Source organism: Lissotriton helveticus, chromosome 3_1 (genome assembly GCF_964261635.1).
Source record: "Lissotriton helveticus chromosome 3_1, aLisHel1.1, whole genome shotgun sequence".
Taxonomy (NCBI): Eukaryota; Metazoa; Chordata; class Amphibia; order Caudata; family Salamandridae; genus Lissotriton; species Lissotriton helveticus.
Window position 1 is genome coordinate 1139248002 of NC_136061.1, and position 20538 is coordinate 1139268539.

At 44.1% G+C, this 20538-nt stretch overlaps 1 protein-coding gene across 1 annotated transcript in view; it reads left to right on the forward strand.

The window, feature by feature from the left end:
* The window catches only part of NEB (nebulin), a 385643-nt gene that overhangs the window by 104686 nt on the left and 260419 nt on the right, over positions 1–20538 (forward strand). The window contains exons 27-30 of the mRNA XM_078681747.1: positions 4154–4465; positions 8129–8335; positions 10458–10562; positions 11658–11765. Coding sequence (XP_078537873.1) covers positions 4154–4465; positions 8129–8335; positions 10458–10562; positions 11658–11765 — 732 coding nt within the window. The remainder of the gene's footprint in view (positions 1–4153; positions 4466–8128; positions 8336–10457; positions 10563–11657; positions 11766–20538) is intronic.

Sequence of the window (20538 nt, forward strand, 5' to 3'; positions counted from 1 at the left end):
TATATCCCCTGGAAGCGCCCTCCCCTGTCCATGAGGAACCCTCCCCATTGGCTGTCGGCTGGGGGGGGGGCGGCACCCGGGGACGCGCTGCCGGCTGCGCTCGCCAGATGTATGGGACTAGGGCGCTGACCCCCCATACTCCCCTTTGTGTCGTGGTGCCAGCGGCATAGTGCCCACACCATCAGTGCTTACTTCGCCCAGCGCGCATACACTTACATACAAAGGAAACCATGAGACATATTTGTGGGAAAGCAGTGGTGCAGGTTTATTTCGTACAACACAGGTACTGGTAGGTGGGTCATCTTACAGGCGATCCAAAGCGGCAGCCTCTCGCTGACCTGCATGCCCAAGGAGCCATTTTGCACGGCGAGTCGATGCTCAGACGGTGCAGTACATTATCACTTTCTTTTGTTAGGCTCCCGCCCCCCCTGTCAGGGCGGGAGATGAGGCACACCCCCGGTCGGTTCAGGCCCCCCGACCGCCCGAAGGACTAACGGGGCGCCGACGCTGTTTCCTGGAACCCCCTCGGCTCCAGGTTCTTGGCTCGGGCACCCTACTGTGCCAAGCAGAGGTATTTAGACTGTATCCTTCTGCCGCAGAGGTACCCCTACTGTCCATCTGCTTCCAGATCGCCCTGTAATCCGCCACAGCTCTGAAGGAGGCCCCCGTCGATGACAGAGCCCCCCCACCTACCCAGTTACCGACACCCTGCCGCCGACAGGGCTTCATGTAAGTCCAGTAGAAAGACATCCCTTCCCAACCCAGACAAATGTACTCTGTCGCTTTCATAATATCCCTCAGTCCTGTCCTGTATCAGCGCATGCCTAATGCAACCCAGGCCCCTTTTTTCCAGGAATTTCTGCATTGACCTGTTAACCCTCTTCCGGCCCTGCTCTATCGCCACTCCCGATCGTGCTCCCCTCCAGGCCTTGCGGGGCACAATCTCAGACCAAATTATCTCCGTGGTTCCCAATTCGTTAGTAATTGCCGTTACATCTTTCTGCATGGCCTCCAATAAGGCTTTCCTCCCCACCTTTACCAGGTCATTTCCCCCTAGATGGATAATCAGGATGCTGGGAGGACCGCCCCGTTCTGCTATATATTGCTGCAGTCTGCCCTTTAGCTGGCCCCATCTCATTCCCGGGAAACCCAGCCATAGAATTTGCGTCCTCGCTAAGTTCAGATCCCATCTCTTGAGCCTCGCCCACTGCTCCAACCTTGTGACGTAGGAATGGCCCATCACCCACACGCGACAATCAGCTGCAAGGAAAGACACCATTGGTATTACCTGTTTTTATTCATAGTTTGACACTGTACTCCAAGTTTATTTCCACATACAATCAACCACTGCACTGCAAACAATTGCAACACCATTGGCATTACCTGTTTTTAATCATAGTTTGACACTGCACTCCAAAAAGTTTATTACCATATCTACAAATCATCACTGCACTGCAAACATCGTTCTCACATCTACAAATTAAACGTGCACTTCACTGCAAACATCGTTCTCACATCTACAAATTAAACGTGCACTTCAACCAGGATTGTTGGTGATACTGACACTACTCTAATTACTGTACTTCCATCGCTTTGTGACTGTATTTGCGTCGCTACAGACCCTCTTCCCTTTCTCGTGAAAGCACGGCCATTTGTGGCCACCGGACTCAAAGGCGGACATAACGCCGGTAGCAAGAGGATGACCACCTTCCCACCCTCTTGACCCCTTCCTCGCCCAACCCAGCCCTGTAAGCAGCAGTGGCCGCCCCTATCCTAAAGGAGTGGCTTGAAAATTTTTGCCCTGTGCTGGAGGCTGACAAACCTGCTCTGGCCATTACTGAGGCCATCACTCGCTCTAACTGAAACTTGGTCAATGGCGTGCCGTCTGCATGAATTAAAAAGGTGCCTGCTAGCAAAGGCCTTACTTTCAGGTACTCCCTAACCAAGGAGACCGGGCAATACCTGGGGTCCTCGAATGCATGTAAGGTAATTGACACGCCCTTCCCTGCCTGATCTGTTTTGGACTTTCGAAGCCACAGTACTAATGGATCCCTGGCGCAGACGTCGATCATTGCTAAAGCCCTCCCTGATATGTCAGTTTTGGATTTGGCCACCAGTTCGCTGGCACTAAAGGCCCCAAAGAATGCCAAGCAAAAGGCTGTCGAGAAAAGCTGGGCCTCGAAACTCGAATTCGTGACGGCCGGTACTGCGTCCAACATGCGTTGGAGGGCTGGGAATTCTATTCCGAACCTTTTGTCGGGAATCCTCACCTCGTCCCTGGCCCACCCCTTCAGTGCTGCCCTGATCTGGAATGAGCATGTAGGATCCTGTCCGCCATTCAATTGAGTCTCATGCTTTATTGCTGCCAAGTGCCACACACCCAGGAGTGTGATTTGCCAGCCTCCCTTGCCCACACCACAAAAGTCTCGACTTGTTCTACTGTATTGAGCGCTGATGCTCCCAGGGACCGGATCACCTCGCTGAAGGTTGTTCGTTGCACCGCATATCTTCTCATTGTCGACAGGGCCAGGGAGCGTTTCCCCATCCTCTTCAAACGCTCCCCCACTGAAGGAGTCGCCATAGGATAGGCGGGAATGGCGTCATCTCCTCCCCCGCCTGCGGCCATGCTTCCCGGAATCGTGACAGCTGAAAGCGAGAGAGGGCGTCAGCTGCCACATTCTTGACACCTTGAACATGCCGAGCCCTGAATTCAATGTTGCTAGCCACGGCGCGGGGAGAAAGGCCGAGCAAAGCTGCCGGCCGAGTATATCCCCTGGAAGCGCCCTCCCCTGTCCATGAGGAACCCTCCCCATTGGCTGTCGGCTGGGGGGGGGCGGCACCCGGGGACGCGCTGCCGGCTGCGCTCGCCAGATGTATGGGACTAGGGCGCTGACCCCCCATACTCCCCTTTGTGTCGTGGTGCCAGCGGCAGAGCCATCCGGTGTTCCTGGACCCTGTTTAACTGGGTGGGGGACACTGGCCCGGCCAGGGCTAGCTCCTAAAATCAAGTGCTGAGTGGGCAGGGATTGCAGGCAGATGCAAAGTCCGTCTTCTGCTAAAGCTCCTCTTATGGCATGTGGTAAATAGGAGCAAGACAGGACCTGTTATTAAGTCCAGAGTGGCCAACAGAATGCTGAGTTTCACCCTGTAGGACAGGATCCACTGGTTTCCATTCAGGACGGAATAATTGGATATGCCGGCTGTTTTGCCAGTTGGAGAAAGTTATTCTGGTTCTGGGAATTCAGTTCCCCATACAAATGCCAAACTTGAAATTATTCGACAAGAGTGATTAAATCTGTTCACGGGGAAGGCACAGGCACATCTGCGAAAGATGTTGAACACATACATGCTAACAGATTTGTGGGTTTTGAAAGAGATTTTGCTGTTGGCTTCCCCCCTGAAAATAGTCAAAGATGTACTCCAGTGAAGTGCAGGAGTAAATCAGTTTTCAGCCGGACAAAGAGGAGGTAACACCTCCAGAACTGGTTGCATGTGGTTTCTCCCCAGAGAAAATAATATTCCCAGTGCATGAAGATAATCGGACGCACTTATGCATTGCCCTTACACATGCAAAAATAGAGGGTTTTGCTATATTTCTTTGTGAGTAAATGTGTATACACAAGAATATTCCTGGGATTCTGAGACCGTCACATATTTATAAAATTTTTAAAAAATTGCAAATTTGCAGCAAATGCGGGAGTAACATTGTGATACATTTTTTTTGCTTTTTTAACAGAAGTTTTGTAAATAGGTTACCTAGTGTTTGTCTGATCAAGAGGGTACATAAAGGTTCACTAGGACAAGGGTATTAAGCGCTCACATTGATAGTAATCCATAGGCTTTTGTACGCTGGAATGTATGCGATTTTGTGTTATGGGTGAAGAATTACACAGAAGGAAAGTCAATCTTGTTTTGTCCTAGCTCCAGTTTATGGATCCCCTTTGGTCAGCACTCTACTCTGGCTGGGTGTTGTCTCTGTGTGACATTGAAAGCTAGCAGCCAAAATGCACTTTGGTATATTACAGATATCACCCCTTCAAGATCAGTTGCTTTTCTTGGCTTTTTAAATGTATAATATTTTTACAAAAATATATTTAATATTTAAAGCAAATGTCAAGTTGTTGACATAAATACGTTGTTTTCTGTACACTAGTATAAATACAAGCAAGCCTATGAAAAAACACGAGGAAAGCACGTCGGCTTCAGAAGTCTTCAGGATGACCCGAAACTGGTGCACTTTATGCAAGTGGCGAAGATGCAGTCTGAGCGTGAGTACAAGAAAGATTATGAGAAGACAAAGACCAAGTACCACACCCCTCTGGACATGGTCAGCATCACGGCAGCTAAGAAGTCCCAAGAGGTGGCCACAAACATCAACTACAAACGATTGGTCCACCACTATACATATCTGCCAGACAACATGAATGTGACGCTGTCCAGGAACCGCATGCAAATCCAGAGCGATGTAAGTCCTATTTACCAATTCGCACTGTAGTACACTCTTCATCTAGGTAGAGCATGTTGTGAGTAATGCTCCCTATTGCTACATACATTATAAGACACAGTAGACATTTCCTTACATTGTTGGGTAAATTAACTCTTCTAAATTTCCGCTGAAAGGAGACCATAAAGTGAATTTTACAAAATTACAGAGACATAACTGTGATGGTAATAAAGCAGTCCTATCAGGGGAAGGAAAGCAGACTTGGGGGCATATATTTCAATATTTTGGCTTAGGGCAGCGTCAAAAGAAAAGGGCAGGAATGCACTGTAGCTACAGGATATGGCGCATATCTGTCTTTGTCCAGTGTCAGTGCCAGTGCACAAACTGCAGCTGTGCGCCAACTCAGGCTTCCTTGCAACATGGTCCCTGGGTATCTGTGTTGTTGGTATGATTGTTTTTGTGCAGGAAGGGACACCTAAAAAGAAAGAGGAAAAAAACAGTTGTTACGCCTGTTTTGGAAAGCCGTTAGTTTTGGCACTGTCTCAGACTGATGCTATGTTGTAAATATGGGGCAGGGTTAAAAACCATGGGTGTTGCGGAGGAACACCCACAGCAACACCCATGAAATGCCCCTTCCTCATAGAGTGAGGCATTGCCATACTCCATATTTACTAGGTCATGAAAAGCTCTGCAGGGTGACTTTGTGTGGCCTTGTAAAGATGGGCTGGCACACTGCGCATCCGGAGCGTCACAAGGGTGACGCTCTGACAGAGAAAAAGTTCAGCAGAGACATTGTAAATATGCCCCCAGGTTTTCTGGGCAAACAGAAATGCTTCACTGCAAAGGGTGGTTACTTTGGACTCACAACCACAGAACTTTGTTTTCTGGATCTTTACCCTGGCAGGAATTAAATAAGAGCAGAAACTGTGCTAGGTACACATTTAAGAACAGAAGTTCACAATAATAACAGGGGCCTGGATAATCTGGTGAGCTGGAGATCAAGGGCCTCTTTTACGAGGTTTTGGAACTGGGCAGTGGCTCAAGGAATCTTGCTGCGCTGTCCTGCCTCAACAGAAAAGGGCAGGAATGTTCCGTATCTCTGAGATACGGTGCATTTGTGCCTTTTCCCCTGTGCTGGCGCATAATGGTCTGCCATGCGCCAATGCATGGACCCTTGCGCAATGGTGATTGATTTTGTGAAAAAAGGTGTCCCTTCCTGAACAAAATCAAGAATGCAGCACATATAGAAAGAGGAAAAACGAGGAGAAATTAAAAATGTCTCCGAGTTTCAACTCCCTAACTAGAATCTGACACATTCCCAGGTTTATGATTCAGGATTGCTTGAGATTCCATGGGTGTTGCCTGGGAACACCCAGAGCAACACCTATGGAACGCCCCTTTCACACGGTGTTCTGCATGAAAGGGGGACATATTTACAAGGCCATGAAAAGCCTCGTAAAGTGGTTTTTCGTGGCCTTAATATGCTGGGGCACAGTGTGCCACCAGAGCGTAAAAAAAGTCACGCTCCCTCTGGGCAAAAGAGGCCCCAAGTTTTCTGTCAATATTTGAGTGTTCAAGTAAACATTTTTAGTCATTGTCATTACCACTATTAGTGTTTCTGGTGAGTAAAATGTGACAAGTCTGGTGCTAAATAATAATCATTTAAATTTTGTGAAATTTCATGGAAATTACATGAACCATTTAAAACACAGTTTACCTGTCATAAAAAAATCACATGCGATATCGTCAGGAGACTGCTTCAAACAGAAAGTGGCTCTTGTCAAGGTATTTTCTGTTTGAGCAAATGTCATCAAAGCAAGAAATTATGCAAATTTGGATAATGCAATATTTCATGAAATGTAACAAATTCACCAAGCCTCATTTAAATTTTGCATGGCCTTAGTAGTAAAGTCTGCCTATTCACTGCCAATAAAAATAGTGTATTTGTAGCCAAGACATGTTCTTGTATTTAGCTCCTCACACACATACCTTGCAAATTCTTCATCACTACCATCTGGATTCTCCCCGTGCTTAAAAATTATTTTCATGCTGTGGGTATTATTGTTTAAGCGGGCTCTTACGACATAATTCACCACTGTACACTTGTCAGGCTTATTTATGAAGGCTTAATGCCGATGTTACGTCTGCGCCGATGTTACGACTGCGCCATATTTACAAAGTGACACATCTAGGCAGATGGGTCACTTTGTAAACCGCTGCACCACATTATAACTGTGGCAGGTATAATGTATGCAGGGTGGGAAATTCCCTGTAAAAAAGGCTTGTAGAAGTGGCGCAGTGACATCAACTTCAAAGCAGGCGTAAGGACTGATGCAGGCACTTTTACATGGGACTCTCCCATGTGTAATGGCACATTGCTGGAGTTGCATCTGTTTTGCAACACACTCCAGCAATGGTGGCTTGCAGAGGGAGTTCTGTGGCAGTGGGGTGGGGTGGGGTGGGGGAGGTTTAGGGTGGGGGAGGTAGTGGAGTCGAACATATGACGGCCAGGAGTAAAGTAAATAAATAAATAAATAAAACTATTTACCTTGCGCTCGCTGCATTGCCAACTCGGCGATGCAGCGAGCGAAAGGTAAATAGTTTTATTTATTTATTTACTTACATTACTCCTGGCCGTCTTATGTCCAACTCCACTCACCCCCTACCCTGCCCCTTCCCCACCATGCCTCACCGCCCCTCAGCACTCCCTCTGTGAGCCGCCACTGCGCTCCAGCAATGTGTCATTACTGCGCCACCAGATACGTCAGGATTACTGACATATCTCGTCAACCCTTGCGACATGGAGCGCCGTACTGTAAAATATGGCACCTCCAAGGTGTTGCAAGGAGGGTGCAATAAAAGTGTTGCATCGCTGTTTTTAACTAGCAATACAACACTTTTCATAAATGAGGCCCTTGTGTCTTTAAAATGCTCAGTAAATTAACGCTATCATTGATTGTGCAAGTGCTAAACCTAAGTGGTTTCTAACTTTTGTACGGGGCATACGTTAGCAATATATTAGCCAGACTGGCACTAGAGCATAAGCATATTTAGTATATTCCTGTTCAGTTTACTACATATTGCAGTGATGGATGAACAAATAAGAGAAGCAGCAAAATGGAGGTTATTTTGCATTAGTCTCTCCCTGCCCGTGGCATCAAGGACAGACTTTTTAGAGTCTAAAGAGGCAAAATCTAATGTTAGCCTTAATTTGTATTCTGCCAACTCTGTCAATTTGACTAGAGATTATAATTTCTTAAATATACAAAACATATTTAAGAGCATCTTGGAAAGAGGTTGTGGTCTCAAATGAACAGGTGGCTCACAAACAGGCATGTGGGTGATAATGTTGTGCAAGGGGAAGACTAAAATGGCGGAAGTAACACACGTTCATTCCTTGCCACTGCTTCACTCTGGATCTGAGACACGTGAATAAAAGCCTGGATAGAATTGAGGCATAATCTGCTAACCCGCATCTACTATATATGGAAAAAATATACCCTTCCACCTTGTGAAAAGCCCTACATGATTCTGTATTGCATATATTATCCTAGAATTATTGGGAAAGTGATACTGTACACAAATTAAAATGGAAAATGCATTGTGTTTGTTGTTTTTAATGTTAGTAGGCCCAAATCTATATCACTCATTAATGTGCACTCACTTCTCAATTTACTCCTGCAGAATATGTACAAAATGGACTACAACAGCTGGTTCAAGGGCATCGGATGGTCGCCCTTGGGCTCTTTGGATGTTGAAAAGGTTAAAAAGGCTGGACAGGCAATAAGCGAAAAGCAGTACCGTCAGCACCCAGACACCCTCAAGTTTACAAGTTTGTCCGACTCAATGGGAATTGCTCTGGCCCAAACCAACACCAAGCAGCTAAGTGAAGTAAGCTATCTTCTGACCTTGCATGCTGTGGGGGCATGATGATGCAGAACGTATTGGTCATATGTGTAAACAACAGGCTATACAAATCAAAATCAAACAGTTTTAAAAAAAATATTGACCAATAATTGAGATTGAAATAACATTTCCTTGAAAAATCTGTAAATTGTGGATAATGCACAACTCAACCGAGTACCTTGACCTAGCTTGAATTTGAAGTCATGACTAATGCTTAAATGTTCAGCTTGAAGTTGTAGTCATGCTGAAAAGTATTTTAAATTGTAACTTGCATATGCATGTGTGTGAAACATCTGTGAAAAAAAATCCAAAATCTTGCTTTTTTGATTCAAGTAACGTGAGTGTATATAGGCATAGAAAATGTGGACGCTCATTTGAGCTATCATCGAACACCAAGCCAAGTTGCTATGAGAATTGGTGGTCGTGGCTGTTTGCCTGTTTCTCCAGTGAAAAAGGCTATCTCCACCTTATTCAAGCTGACCCCTTTTATAGAAAAGTTACTCGTTTTAATAACTGGTTGTACGCTGATAGCAAAATGCTCCTTCCTAGCCTGTAAAAGGTAATCCTATGTGGACAGGTTGCAGTGTTGTCCATGACCTAGGAAAGTGAGAAATACAATTATCAATGACACAGCTGAGTAAAATGTAGAATGTTTTACTTAGTAAAATTGCAAAGCTCGTCAACTACAGAAAACCTTACATGCTGGTAAATTTGTGCAAAAAAAAGTTTTTTGCAGGAGATTTGTTTTTCAAAAGTCATTTTTACAGTTGTTCATCAACTGGAGGTAGGCTTTTTCAAGGTTTCCCTTTCCCCAAAACCTATGTTGTTTGCTGTCTTTTCATGTTTTTTTAAACTTTGGAAAAATCATTATGTATGATAAAATAAAAAATGCGAAAGTGTAGGTACAGTCTCACAGAAGTCACAGTAAACTTTTCAGGCCTTCAGAATGTAGAAATGTATGTCCACTGAACAGAAACGACCTTTATATAACATGTGCATGACATGCGATAGATTCAACAGCATTATGACTAGAATTACTTCAGGGCAGTAAAACTGACTCTTAGAATGTTCACGTTGCTTTCATTTCCCCTTGGTGGACAATTTTTTATCCTTTGCAGGAACTTTCTCCTGTAGCGGTATTAATAGTGACTCAGAATTAAACTGGTGTCACAAGCACTACTTGGGCCCAGTTTTCTCACTTTTCATCTAATTTGCCCTGCATTTTTGATCTTACTGTTTTTATACTGGTGCTGGACTAAATAAGTTTTTAGTTAATGGTATGCAGAATTCCAATGAAATTGTGCAAAATTCGCTTACACCTAGATTGGATAAGGACCACTAACTGACAAATTTAGATGGTTTCAGGTAGTTCATGTGATTCTGTCTAGAAAAATGAAGTTCAGTAACAACCACATATATCACAAGAATGGTTTGCGGGCAGATTGGACAGTTCTTGTGGCTCTCCACAGACATCAGTTTGCGAGGGAGAAGAAGTAATGCCTGAACTGAAAAACCTGACTTTTCGCAGGTTCACCTGTGTGGAAAAATTGGACAGTTTTTGCATACCCACTTAGCTCAACACATGTTTTTAAAAAATGGGAGGATTTCACATATTTTGGGAGATGGTTTCTCCCACCACAACTGATCATGGTAGCGCACACCCTTCCTACATTTCCAGTGTGCACTTTAGAGGAGCAGGATTTGGAAAGCAGGAGAAAAAGTTTAATATTTATAACAGAAAGCACTGCATATAACCATTCAAGGATATATGTAGATGAATTGGTCGCTGGACCTTTTAAAAAGTTGTGTCCAAGAGTGGTGATTGACAGTCAGCTGCGTACTCATCTAATCAAAGGTTACCCTGCAGACTCAAAAATGAGACAACTTCATGGACTGAAGTTGGACTAGGGCAGTCTGATACCTCCATGTGGAATCATTCATGATAAGCTGAGAGCCAAACAAAAATCACATGCAAATCATCCATCCATACGGAAATAGAGCTCCGCACGCAGCGTACCTGGTGATGCGATGCAAATTTGTGCTTCTGTACTACTTGCTGTATATTATACCTCATTGTGTGACACAATCTTTCTTCTTTCCCATCTAGATAAGTTACAAAGCCTCTGGAGAGAAAGTGAAGCACAAGTATACTTTGAACCCTGATGTTCCACAGTTCATTCAATCCAGGATCAATGCTATTAATATAAGTGATGTGAGTATTGATACCAGTGTTCCTAGATTATTTATTCAATACCCATGTAATGTAAAATGTGACCGTGACTTAATAGTTCTTGGTTGTAGAGACTTCTAATTGCCAATGTTGCTCTTACGTCTCCACATTGTGTTAAAAGTAATCACATCACAGCTATATATATAGTAACAAAGTAAAGATAAAATAGAACAGTTATGCTACATTTTAGGTATTTTTCTGAGGAAGTGAACACGCATCTGCTTGTAGAAAGATTAACATTTAGGGAATACCCCATCGGCATTGAATACACTTGTGCTTTTTCCTTCAACAATAACTGTCTAAAAAGGTGTAGCAAGTTAATATTCTGTGTGGTATGTTGAGTCCTCACACTGAGGATTTCAGTAGACCACTAGTAAGGATCAATGGGTTGCCTGACACTATACTGAGGTTGATAATATCAACCTGCAATAGTGCTGCATCCATTACATCACGTATGTCTACTTCGTTGAGGTAATTAAATAATCACTGTTCTTACCTCCAGCCCTAGATTAACTTTCAGTGTAGCACTTAGGTGAATGTATTGGTTGCAGTATTTTTGTCGTGATATAAGTCATGAGTTGCAGCGCAAGTATGCTATCAAGGGCAGTGTCAGTGCATCTCCATGAGAAAACAAATCTCTTGATCTCAGAGACACAGACTGAGACACTGAAAGTAGGCATAGCATCACCTTACCATGTTGCCCTCTATACAAATGCACTCAAGTGATATTCTCTTACCTTTTTGACTCTTGTGGTAGCCTGTGATCAGGCAAGGTCTGCAAGCACTGGTCTGCACCAGAAATGGTGACAATGCAGTAGATGCTTATTTTTCCCAGGCTCTAGAATTAAACACTGACCCCTACTCAGTGTGCATGTACCCCATAAACTCTAGCAGGCTGGAGTGACTTCCCATAGTTTTTTAATTGTCTAATCAAAAATGTTTTAATTAGAATTTCTGTACCCCAGGTAGATTTTTAGGTAAAAGTATTAGAACTGAAGTTGATGTGTGCATTTTCTGAACAGTTATAATCATGTTGACTGTTTGCAATTACATCTCTTGTATTTTTTTTGATTTCAGAAATCCTATAAAGCAGACTGGATCAAACACCTGGCCAAAGGATATGATCTGAGACAAGATGCCATACCCATTGTTGCTGCAAAGGCTTCAAGGAACATTGCCAGCGACGTGAGTATAATTAAAGATTTTTAATGCCGATGGTCATATCATCAAAGGGGTACATACTCCCGGAAACAAAAAAAAATGAGCACTCAACTCAACCTCAAAAAACCTCCATATGGTTTCAATAGTACAGCTGTGCCTCAGATAAGTGTTTTTTTCTTTTGTAATTGCCTAAGTGATGCCTCTCAGCAGAATTAAGGTGAGTTTGAAAATGTCCTTAACTTATAAAAGCTTTCTGGCTTACACATACCCCTTAATTTGATACAATGGAGTTGCATGTGAAATATTAATTTATATGATGTATACACATACCTTGAGGGGAGAAACGTCTTTTATACTATACCTGGATCTCAGTGACCAACGATCTTATTATCTAACACCAGCCAAAGTTCATTGATCATGGAGGTGAAAACAGGTTAGTTTGCCTTCATTTCATTTTAGTTTATGAAACACTAAGGGTTTCAATCGCTAACAAAAAGAGTGGTCAACAAAATTTCAAGTGTTTCTAAACAGTAGTATCCTTCATATTGTGGCAATCATGCAATGTGTCACCATATATTGTGAGGAAACATTATAATTACGACATTTTCCATAATTCATAGTGTTACATGTGACTCTCAGTAAGATCCACTAGCACAGATACCTGATTCAAAATCTTGTTATTCATTGATATGAAATACCAACAGTGGGAAGCAAAACTTGATTCCCACTGTTACAATATTGTAAGAAATTGGATTATTAGTTGAGGAGGTTAGGTAGTCATATCAACTAATAATCACAGTCCTTGTCAGGTTGAACCCTTAAAGTCGCTCAATCAATGTGCACTCAACCCCTAGATAGCAATGGCACATGCTAACTTGGAGTACTAAAATATTAAACACCTCACTGCACAAAACAAGAAAAATCCCAAACCTGTTTAGAAAAATAGAGAATATTTCAATAAATAAAATGACACAAATTGACAAAAATCCAATAAAAAGAATCAGAGACATGAATTTTTAAAACTTGAATTAAAAATAGCACCAAAAAAGCATTAAGCACCAACCATGGTCATCTAGTCCATGCGACTGGCACTAATGTGAAAGTTAAGGCTGACCGCGATGGAGCATGGGTCGATACAGGGACAAAGGTTGACCCAGTCAAAAAGGTACCTTAGTTATTCAAAAATGTCTGAGAAACAGAAAGTCTTCAGGAGATCAAAGCAGCAGGCTATGGCCTGCTTCGCTACTCTCAGACTACTTCGGAAGGTCCTCCCTCTCCTTCCAATGGCTGCAAAAAGAATCATGATTCAGGTGTTGGTCCTATTGTGACTGGACTATGGCAACTCTCTCTACTTAGGAGCTCCCAAAGCTACATTAAGGAAACTCCAAGTTGCACAGAATTGTGCCGCCAGGATGCTATTCGGGATTCCAAAAACTCAGTCAGCCAAGCCAGCTCTAAAGACCCTATATTGGCTGCCAATTCATGAAAGATTAAAATTCAAGGCTCTCTGCATGGCCCATAAGACCATGTGGAGAACTGGCCCTGCCATCAACAGCTCCCTTATCACCCCCTATCGCCCCAAGAAAGGCGTGTGATCGTCCAATCTCAATCTTGCAGTCGTTCCCAAAATCAGGAGGGGTAGAAGTGAAGGAAGATCCTTTTCCTACAATGTGGTGAAACTTTGGAACACACTACCCCCCAAACTGTTGCGTCGAACCCCACCTTTTTCCATTTTGTAAACTTCTTAAAACCTGTTTATTTCAACAATCAGCCCTACGACCCCACTGTTTTTCTCTGTTCAGTCGGTAGTGCTGGGATGCCCTAGGGTAGCTATGCGCTTTACAAATGCTGAATAATAATAATAATAATAACATTAACAAAATCATGCAATGTGTCACCATATTTTGTGAGGAAACATTATAATCTTGGGATTCAACAAGTCACAGATAAATTTATGAGTAGATTTTGTAATCAGATTTGTTCTTGCGAGCAAACATAATTCATAGTGTTACATATGACTCTCAGTAAGATCCACTAGCACACATACCTGATTCATAATCTTGTTATTCATTGATATGAAATACCTACAGTGGGAAGCAAAACTTGAATCCCACTTTTACAATATTGTAAGAAATTGGGTTATTCATTGAGGAGGTTAGGTACCCATATCAACTAATAATCACAGTCCTTGTCAGGTTGAACCCTTAAAGTCACTAAATCAATGTGCGCTCAACCCCTCGATAGCAATGGCACATGCTAACTTGGATTCCTAAAATATTAAACACATCACTACACAACACAAGAAAAATCCCAAACCAGTTTAGAAAAATAGAGAATATTTCAATAAATAAAAGGACACAAATTGACAAAAGTCCAATAAAGGGAATCAAAGACATGAATTTTTTAAACTTGAACTAAAAATAGCACCAAAAAAGCATTAAGCACCAACCATGGTAATCTAAGCCCATGCGACTGGCATTAATGTGAAAGTTAAGCCTGTACGCGATGGAGCATGGGTCGATACAGGGACAAAGTTCGACCCAGTCAAAAAGGGACCTTTGTTCTTGACAAATGACTGAGAAACAGACAGTCTTCAGGAGATCAAAGCAACAGGCTATGGCTAAAGATGGGTTTGTTGGCTACGAGAAGCTGCTGGACGAGGTCTTGGTGAAGCCGTTGACAAAGGCGTGAAAAGCTCACAGTGCGAAAGGTTCTGGCTTTGTACCCAAACAGGCTTCAATGGCAATCGGAAGCAGGCGGCAGCTCAGTCTGGTGAAGTTTTCTACATTCGGAGTTAGATACTTTTCTGGAAGTCTAATATCCTCAGTGGGACAAGGCTGCAGGATGTAGGCAAAGATGGTTTCATGTTGATAATTGCTAGTCGATAGCAGTCCTGCTGAAATGCCTTTTCTGTTATGGAGAGGAACATAGCAAGAGCTGTGGCAAACTTAATCCCAGCAGCGGATAGGTTCGCAGGTTGGGACCCACGTTGACTCCCAGGCAAATAGTTAATAAATATTCTCTGGGTCCTAGGTTTTAGGGTTAGCCAGTAAGGAGTACACCAGCCAAGGGTCCTGGACCAGTACTGGTCAATAGAGGGGACAATGTTAGGTCCAGTTAAAACTAGTCAGCAGGAAAAAGTCACTGGAAGCCTGGTAGCTCAATAGGTCAGCCAACTGACCCTTGAAGTCACTTCTAGCATCCTGGAAACCAGGGAAGCAGGGCCGGTCTTCTCTGGTTTTCAGGCAGCATTCTTCTTCTAAATCGTCCTCAGATCCAGAAATGTCCTGAGGAGGGTGCAGGGGTTGCCATATTTATGATCAGTGCCAGCCTGTTTGTAGGGGCAACTCCTGGCCACTCCCTAGCCAAGGGCTAAAGGTTCCCAGGGGTGACCTCACACACAATTGCAGCACTCTCAGTGTGTTATACTGTAACTTATTTGTAGGAAATTGCAGTATTTGTTAAAGGGGGGTGGGAACCAATTTTTTTAATATTTAAGACCCCATTAGGATGGCGGGTGGATCGCCCCCGACCGGGCCAAGGTTAGTCACCGAAGGCCGGGCGGAGGCGATCCGCCCGCCATCCTTGCAGCAAAGAACCCCCGCCATATTACAATGGCTGGGGGGTCCGCGGCGGACGGAAAGACCGTCCGCAGCTTTTCCACCCGGTCGACAAGTCGACCGGGCGGAAAAGGGTTCAATATGGTGGCGGTGTCTGCTAGACACCGTCAGCCATATTACAATGTGGGCGGGAACATGCCTTTCTGTGGCGGCATTGCCGCCACGAAAAAAGGCATACTGAGTCTGCTTGCGGGGGCCCGCTGCAGGCCCCCAGGGATTCTGGGGGTGCACATGGGGGGCACTTCAATGAACAACGTGGCAGGCAGTGTGCGGTGCCTGTCACGTTGTGCATTGAAAGGCACAACCTGCCTTTGTGGCATTGCGGCGGGCAGTGCTTTCACCACCGCCCGCCGCAATGTCACAAATGCGCCATGCGCATCCTAATTGGGAGTGTGGGACCACCGCACTCTCGGTGGGCGGTCCCGTTTCCCGGGGGTATGGCGGGCGGACCATACTAATGACCCCCTTAGTCTCAAATCCTTGTCAGGGTGAACCACAAATGTCAATAAGTAAACCTGTGCGCAACCTACTGGTAGCTTTGCACAAAGCAGTCAGGCTTAACTGAGAGGCAATGTGTAAAGTATTTTTCCAGCACTTAATCAGTAGTAAAGTGGATCCAAGAGACAATAAAAGTCCAAAACCAATTTTGAAAAATTGAGTACATTTTAACAAATAAAATGACAAAAATCCGATTACAAAGATTGCAACAAAAAAACCCCGCAACCCAGCACAATTTTAAATTCATACACAATTTATGGCTCAGAGAAAGTGCATATTCTTTAAATTCATACCTTTATTAACAGTCTAGGTTAGAAAAATTTACACCTTTATATATCCACAGCAATGTCTCATAATTTAATATTCACAATCGATTACAAGTGACATCATTTATTCTTTATGTGCCTTTGGTATGTAATATATTCACCTCCAAATACAACTCTAGGGTAGTCAATCCGTGTGGCTTATGCTCTTTGTCCCTTTTGCTCAACGTGCATTTCGGCGACTGAGCGCCTTATTCAGGAAAGCCACTTCAAGACCATATCTTGTAGGTAACCAGGTCATCTGCAATCTAATTTGACATTCTACTGAGCCAAAAATCAGCTAAAACATAAAGATACATAATCGAATAACTCACTCCTAGGATAGAACCTCCACCAAGAACAGATTGCCACCTAGTATTTTATAAAACATATGGCATGATTGGCCTCCACCAGAAGTGCCACAACCTATGTCAAATCAATGGAATTAATTAATTCTCAATTTCCTAAATTCAATATGGACGTACATTCTCATAGGAAAGTGCCAGTCATCGCATCCATGCATTCTGTGAATTTAGGAAATTGAGAATTAATTAATTCTGCGCTCGTGTTCATAATGCGGCTAGGGCACAGTGGCAAAGTCGTTCCCTGGTGTGCATTGGGTCACACCATGCAAATTAGGGAACACCCTCTTATGATAGCACAGACACAACTTGTGCGCCAGTGCTATCAGTATTACAGATGGTCTGCACAAGCATCTGCGGCCGTCAATTGTTATTCTCCTGGGGCACACAAAGTGGGCCCACACACCCAGTGCGTTCCCAGGCCACAGTTTCTAATATGGCTTAGGTAGTTTTATGCATTTGAGTAGGCGAGGGGTGATCTAAAGAGAAGATGTGGGTTGTGGATGGTAGTACTCCATTTTGTTTAGGTGAGAAGAGGTGGTAAATGCAGAGGGTAGTAAGTGTGGCTGACAGGATAACAGGCACATTTATTTGAATTCTTGAACGGTAGCGCAAAGGTAATGCTGAACGTGGATTCACTTTTGTTGTCCATTTGGTGTTACTGACCACCACTTTGTGAAAAACAACCCCATTGTTCTCAGTTACCCATTTTTAGTTCTATATGTTGCATATGGGTGCCAGTCTCTTTTCAAAATGCTGGTATTAATACAAAGTTTGTTTCCCACTGTGTGCTGTAATGTAACAACATTCAACAGTACAGGCTGCAGCCCATGTTCCTTTCTATGTTTATGATGCCATAATTTAAAAAGCTTGTTCACAATATTCATCAGGTTTTAAATTAATATACAACATAAAATAGTATATTGGTATTTGTGAATAAAAGGGAATGTTTTTCACCTCGGGCCTGAGAGACAGTAGAAACAGCTCAAGATTTGCCCTTCATTCACATTTATTCAACTATAATTCTTTATATTACTAAAATAGTATACTCCCAATTCAAACCTTTAGAATCAGCACTCCAGAGTGCAACCTTTATTAGGAGTGTTTGGGGCCCAATGTCCTGAATATCTCTGCATTTCATTACCTGTTTTCTGCTATTTCAAGTCTGTATGATTTTTTTTAAACAGTTTTGAATGTGTTTTATCATCTGAACAATCTGCAGCCAGTACTGCATCATCTTTGCCTTACCATAGTTCAAGGCTATACAGCTGCCGTCATTGACTCAACACCCCACTCTACCCACCCTCTCCATCCCTCCCATTGGCCGTGCACTGTATTTGTTCCAGAGCATATGCATGTGTTCAGCTGCCCAATCTCTACACCTTAGACAAGTCACTCCAGTCATGTTAAAATGTTTATTAATGCAGCCTGGGGTTATATATATCCTATGCAGGACATAGTAATTTACTCGCTTAAACCAGGCCTTTCTGGACACTGGGGCATCCTCTCTAGGAGTGTCTCCCAATCCCCTTCAGGTATGGGAATCCTCAATTCCTTCCCTAGCAGGTTCTCTGGGTCTCCAGGGGCTGAAGCAGGGGCTGAAACATGTTATCTCATAGTGACCTATATAGGCACATTACCGCCATAATAGTACCCGATGATGAGATGATATATTGGGAGGCTGTGTGAGTTCGTGGTTCCAGTAGGCCAGTACCCCAGTGTTTGAGGAGCACCGTTATCACTGCCCTGTGGAGTAAGAAGTGGCCTAGAGGTAAGTCAAATTCAAATTGGAAATCATCAAAAGCCCCTCCTCTCTGAATAAGTCCCCCATTGTTGTTTCCCCCACTGCAGCTCAGTCCCCTGGCCTCCCCTAATCGACCCCCTGGGGTAACTTCTCCAACATGGTTATAAGTATGTCAGGATAGTAGGGAATCCTTTTTTTTATTTATTTTTTATTTGTCCTCATATCATGCAAAGGTGAGATATGGGAAGACCAGGATCCCATTAAGGCAACTTCACCAACCCCGATCATTTTCACCTCTCCTGGAACTGTGAAGACCTCCTCGGTCTGAGGTGGAATACTTTCTTGAATCTCCAAATTCTTTGAGGAAATCACTAGTGGTACCATCATTGTGCCGGATCCAGAATTTGTTATTGCAAAGCGAGTAGTCATTGAACTTCCCCTCTTGACTTCCCCTTTTCTCTTTACCTACTCCAAGAGTCATTCTTACCCATACCTCTCAGTACTTCAACCGCTTTCTTCCCTCTCTGCTCAGATCCAACCTCTTAGTCTTGCACCCTGATGTCAACCATTCATTTACTGTAGGGCCTGCTATAATCGATGTTATGCATAGCTCCCATCTAGCAAGTAAAATTAATACAAACAGAAGATCTTTTTGCCTATTATTTAAGAGTAAAGGGCCCCCGTTTTCATTCGTCACTCCAATAATAGTTAAGTCCACACTCACCTCTATGTTTTGCCCCATTACTTAATTTATCACCTTACCCACTTCAGACCAATCAATCAATCAATCAATCAGGGGTTTATGAGCATGCTACTCACCTCTGAGGGTCTCAAGGTGCTGAGAGGAGGGGGGTGCAGCTCCGGATCAGTCAAAGAGCCAGGTCTTGAGGTCCTTCCTGAACAAGTGCAGGGTAAGGCAGCATCTGATGTTCACAGGGAGCTCGTTCCAGGTCTTGGCTGCGATGTAGGAGAAGGCTCTCCCGCCTGCCATGTTTCTGCGGATGCGTCAGACCTCTGCCAGGGTGAGGTCGGCAGAGCGGAGGTTCCTCTTGTGCACGTGGAAGGAGACTCTCTCTTGAGGTATTTGGGTCCGATGTTGTTGAGGGCTTTGTAGGCGTGGGTGAGGAGTTTGAAGGTGACCCTCTTCTCGACGGGGAGCCAGTGAAGGTCTCGTAGGTGTAGGGTCATGTGTTCATGGCGAGATGTCCAGTGAACGAGTCTGACTGCGGAGTTCTGGATGGTTTGGAGTTTGTGTAGAAGAGTTCGGTTGATCCCGGCGTAGAGGACGTTCCCGTAGTTCAGTCTGCTGGTTATGAGCGCGAGGGTGACTGTCCTTCTGCAGTCGGGGGGATCCATTTGAAGGTCTTGCGGAGGATGCGCAGGCAGTTGAAACTGGCAGAAGCAACGGCTTTGATCTGGCGGTTCATGGAGAAACTGAAAAGTTTCATTTTTCTTTTTTCCTTTAAGCAAAGGGGGCTGCATTAAAAAAAATGCTTTATTTAAAAAGCAGTCACAGACAAGATGGTCTGCTGACCTCAGCAGGCCACCATCCTTGGGAGTGCTAGCTATTTCCAATGGGGTCGCAAATAGCGCTTGCCTCATGAATAATAATGAGGTTTGCAATTTGCGACCCCATTGGGAATCTCGAACAGTGTCTGAGACACTGTTGTACATTCACTTTTGCGAGTCGCAATTTTATTCAATTTCTGACCTGCAAAAGTGAATGGTCATGCATCTGGCCACTTGTGGCTAAAATCTGGTTAAAGAGTTTATAGTCAATATTCAGCATCAACAATAGTCGATATGCTTTGCAGTCATGGTCCGGTCTGCCTTGTTTCAGTAGCGGTAAAGGGCTCGGCAGAAAACTCGTATTTCGTGCTACTCTGTACAGTTCAACCAATTTAGGGTCCAGATTGTTCAGATAGGTGGTTTGAATTCAACAGGGAGGCTGTCTGTTCCCGGCGCCTTGCATCAGACCAGGCCTTTGATGCCAGTTGCATATTCAGCAAGGTTATGTCCCCACCCAATGCTTCAACCTTCACCCGAGTGAGCTCTGGGACTGGTAATGGTTCCAAGAAAGCATGTACCTCAGGACTTGAGCATTCTTTTTAAATATTACCTTTTGTACCCCCCGATTTCCGTGCTGCACGGTAGCTCCTCTGTCTCACCCCCAGAGCAACCGGCCAAATTAGGGCTGTGTTGCCAGGGACTCGGCCGGAATACGGCAGCGGCCATTTTGGGTAGGGCTAGGCACTATAAAAACTGACGGCC